Source organism: Etheostoma cragini, chromosome 2 (assembly GCF_013103735.1).
Source record: "Etheostoma cragini isolate CJK2018 chromosome 2, CSU_Ecrag_1.0, whole genome shotgun sequence".
NCBI lineage: Eukaryota > Metazoa > Chordata > Actinopteri > Perciformes > Percidae > Etheostoma > Etheostoma cragini.
This window is the reverse complement of record NC_048408.1, coordinates 28,545,475-28,549,621: the sequence shown is the minus strand read 5'-3', so window position 1 is coordinate 28,549,621 and position 4,147 is coordinate 28,545,475. Positions and strand designations below refer to the sequence as shown.

Below are 4,147 nucleotides of genomic sequence, written 5' to 3'. Positions count from 1 at the left end.
GATAAAGATAACACATTTCCAGCCACAGAGAAGGGCTACTAATGTGCTTCTTTCAACAAAACGTGTGCGTAAAAGGCTATTCAGCGAGGACAGAACAGACAGAAGGATAAACAAAGTGGAAAGTAGAGGAGCAGAGTGTGAGTAAAAACTATCTGCCCACCATATTCACACAAGTCCGAAAACAAAACCAGTACGTGAATATGCGTCACGCACGCCCCACCTTCCTTCCCTCTCTCTGGCTGCCTCTCGCTCCCAAATGCTTCCTTACCAGCATGCACACTTTCCATTTCACCCTCCCCTCCCCCTGACATCAGAGGAGGCAGAGGCGCTCCTTCGCCCCGGTCCAAACTCTACTTACAAAGCCAGGCAATCTATCTGTCAGAGAAGAGACCTGCATGGGCACAACCCGGGGACTAATACCCACGTTTTCGTGCGTTGTACGGCGATGAGGGAATCCAGAGGCTTAACGAAACTCCAAATACCAAAGAAGAGGCTATTAAGTTCAATTATTTGTTAGAAGAAGAAAAAAGAGTCGGGGAAAGCAGAAGTGGTGTGCATGTTACTCGGCGGGCTTCATTTCCTCGGTGCAGCAGAGCAGGAGCTGGATGACATGATGCTGCAGAGTCCGCTCACCTCCACTCCGTTTTCAGTCAAGGATATTCTGAAACTGGAGCAGCAGCAACGGCAGCAGAGGCAGTCCGGGTCCCTGGAACTCCAGCTCCCGATCCACACCCAGCAGCAGTTGGCCGGCTCTCCTCCCCAGCAGCAGCATTTCCAAACCCCGCCGTCCTGCATGCTCGCCGGAGCCCGGGACAGTCCTTCCTTCTCGGACGGAGAGGACAACCTGGCCTACCTCAGCGCGCTGGCTGTGCGGGAAGAGGACCGAGGAGAGACCAGCTTGTCCCCGGACATGTACGTCCACTCCGGCCTGCAGGGAACCAAGCTGGAGGCCGCCGAGCTGGACGAGCAGGAAAACAGTGAGTGTGCAGCACAACAGACCGAACAAAAGGCACACAAAAAGGACGCGTAAAACACTAACTATTACACAAAAATCAATCAAATGTTGTCACAGAGAAATATCAAAGTGCTACAACGTGAAGTGTAAACGTAAGCAGCTGATTTGGATGTTAAATCTTACATTACCAGTGTCCAGATAAAAAAAAACAGCTTAACCTGAAACCTAAACCAAACCAGTCAAAATACAACTTTAATTATTAGTAATAGCTCAATATCCATGCAATAGGTACGTTTTAGCCATTTATCCATAAAGCTCAAATACACTGCAAGCCAACTGGAAAAAGAAAATGTGTTGTGCCATTTTCTAAATAATCATGCAGCTCTGTCTATGCTGTATTATTCAAGTATTTTCATTATTATTTGATCACTCGGGTGACCTTAAAGATGAATCCCCTCTATAGTTCCGAGTTGTGCAAACGTGCAACAAAAAACATTTTAATAAAAGGGAAGGTTGTGTTTCAGAGGTATTGTCTGATCTGCAGAGCAGCGTCTCTGCTCAGAGAGAGAGAGAGAGAGAGATAAAGAGAGAGAGAAAGAGAGAGGTCTGTTCTCGGCTGTTCCACCTCCAGACGCCAGACATTATCCCAATAAAGAGCTATCAAATGGTGGAAGTCAGTATCACCGCAACCAGAGGCCTGAGACAGATCCAGTAAAGTCTGGAAATGTCAAACAGTCTCTAGTGGTGCAGCTGCGCGCCCGTGACGCGGAGTCTGTTATGATGTGTGGACCATAAACCGACAATTAGTTTAAAGAGGCTTGTAAAAGAAATGACACGGCGAAGTAGCGCTAATAAACTACTAATAGTCAGACACGTCTTCTTCCCATGGTACATATACATATTCATTAGATAGAAACCGTTAAAAATGACTTTTTAAGTTGTTCGTGTCTCTTTCTAAGTCAATCAATTTTATACCATTTGCCTAAAATGTGTAATTTATTAGCCAGGTCTGTGTTTTAGACAAGAGATTTTTAATCTTCTATTTGTTGCACGGTTTATCCTTTAAAGTTCAGCCTCCTTGTGTTTTATATTTTATTGTAATGTTTTATGTTATTATTTTTATTTTATTTAATGTTTTATTTGTATTTCATAATAATTGCTTAGCAGTGTTGTTGTGCATTCTGGCTAAACGCTTTTGTAATTGTACTAATGAAACAAAAGAAATGTACCAGGTTTAGAGTAGTACCAAGGTAGAGTACCGTGATCTGTTCAAATCCTACACTGAAAACAATATATATAGGCCTACAGTACGTATGTACTTTTTTACATTTCATGATTTGAGATACAGCCCATACTTTATTACATATACACTTCTTACGTGACTTTCCAACCTACCCAGAGAGCTGTGGTTTGGTGTCCCGGGATGAGGCATCGGAGGGCGGGCAGGGCGACTCGGAGCGGCCGGTGCAGAAGCAGAGGAGCCGGCGGAGACCCAGGGTGCTCTTCTCCCAGGCGCAGGTCTTCGAGCTGGAGCGGCGCTTCAAGCAGCAGCGCTACCTGTCTGCCCCGGAGCGGGAGCACCTGGCGACCACCCTCAAACTCACCTCGAACCAGGTGAAGATCTGGTTCCAGAACCGCCGCTACAAGTGCAAGCGGCAGCGCCAGGACAAGTCACTGGAGGCGGCGGGGCAGCACCACCCTCCCCCGCCCCGGCGCGTCGCCGTACCGGTGCTGGTCAGAGATGGGAAGCCGTGTCTGGGCGGTGCGCAGAGCTACGCCGCTTCTGCCCCGTACGGATCCAACCCGTACAGTTATAACGGATACCCAGCGGCATACACATACAACAGCCCCGCTTACAACACCAATTACAGCTGCACGTACACCAGCATCCCTGCCCTTCCTCCGTCCAGCACCTCCAACGCCTTCATGAACATGAACTTGGGAAGCGTAAGCGGCCTCGGCGGCTCTCCACAGGCCCAAACACACCAAGGGACAGCGGTCACATCCTGCCAGGGCTCTCTGCAGGGGATCCGGGCCTGGTAGCCTCACCAGAACAGATCTAGTGTCTCTTTTTGCTTTCATTTTCGTCAACCCACACACTTTTAGAAGCGTGTTAACTTGTGAAAACGCCTCAGAAAACAGTATTGCTAATAACGGATCTGAGTTTGGATTCTCCCGTCAGATGACTTGAAATTCCACTCCTATTTCAGGCTTATTCAAGTGTATTATAGCCGAAATGAGTGTGAAAAGGGCTGGACGCCTCACAGGGGCATCTGAACAGTCACACAGCTTGGGTGAAATTTCATTTTGTGATCCAATAATTGTCGGTGCTCTAGTTTGGCACTGATAGGACTGAAGCACAGAGGGGAAAATTACGCACAAGCTTGCGCATTTCTCCTTCTTTGAACTTAAAAAGATGATTGTTATTTTTTAAACGTTTGTTTCCAGCACGGTATATATTTTAGGCTATATGGAGATATTGAATTGCTTTAATGTGTTTTTTGGGGTCAACAGAGATATGTTTTAGTCTACTTCACATTTATTCAAATAAATCAGAGCAAATGAGAGAAGATGCGTTTTGATTCTGTATCCGGGCAAAAAATGATCTTTTGGGGGGAAGTTAGCTTCACTGTGCGGTTGAAATAATGGCAAACACATCGCCATCACGTAACTGTATTTCTCCCTAAAGAATGAAAAGAAAGAATCTTACAATAACAAACAATACTCCAATAATGATTGCTCCCACTGTGCCCAGAAGTGAGTCAGATGCACGGAGGCGAATTTAGCTCGTAAACATTTTAAGGGGAGAGCTGCTGGAGGAGGCCGGGCCACAGGGACTCTTTGTCCCGATGCCAGGCGAGGTGAAAGGAGGAAGTTATTCTCCATTTGAGGTCCTTAAAAAGGACGCGATTAAGCACCTAAAATACCCCCGAAGAGCGAGCTGCAGCCGGGCTAGGGAGCGGGAATAATGGCTCTTATTGGATTGTCGGACAAAAGGTGTGTGGTAGGCAGAGCCGGGTACTCAGCAAAGACAAAAGCGCACAGGGCCCGTCAGATTGACATCCTAATTTTCCCATTTGAGGGACATTCTGCGAGGAGAAGGGGACACGGTGGAAAAATGTGGTCACTTTTGTTCCCCTTCAGGAGGCTTTTTTTGTTCATAGAGAAAAGCTCTCCGAGATGCCCAGGCGC

The 4,147-nt window shown here is 47.0% G+C and overlaps 1 protein-coding gene across 1 annotated transcript; it reads left to right on the top strand.

The window, feature by feature from the left end:
• The first annotated feature begins 266 nt into the window (after positions 1-266).
• LOC117962140 (homeobox protein Nkx-2.5-like) lies at positions 267-3,364 on the top strand. The gene is made up of 2 exons (XM_034901258.1): positions 267-977; positions 2,355-3,364. Exons 1-2 carry the CDS (start codon positions 557-559, stop codon positions 2,996-2,998), a joined length of 1,065 nt encoding a protein of 354 aa, XP_034757149.1. The 5' UTR covers positions 267-556; the 3' UTR covers positions 2,999-3,364.
• Positions 3,365-4,147: the final 783 nt, after the last annotated feature.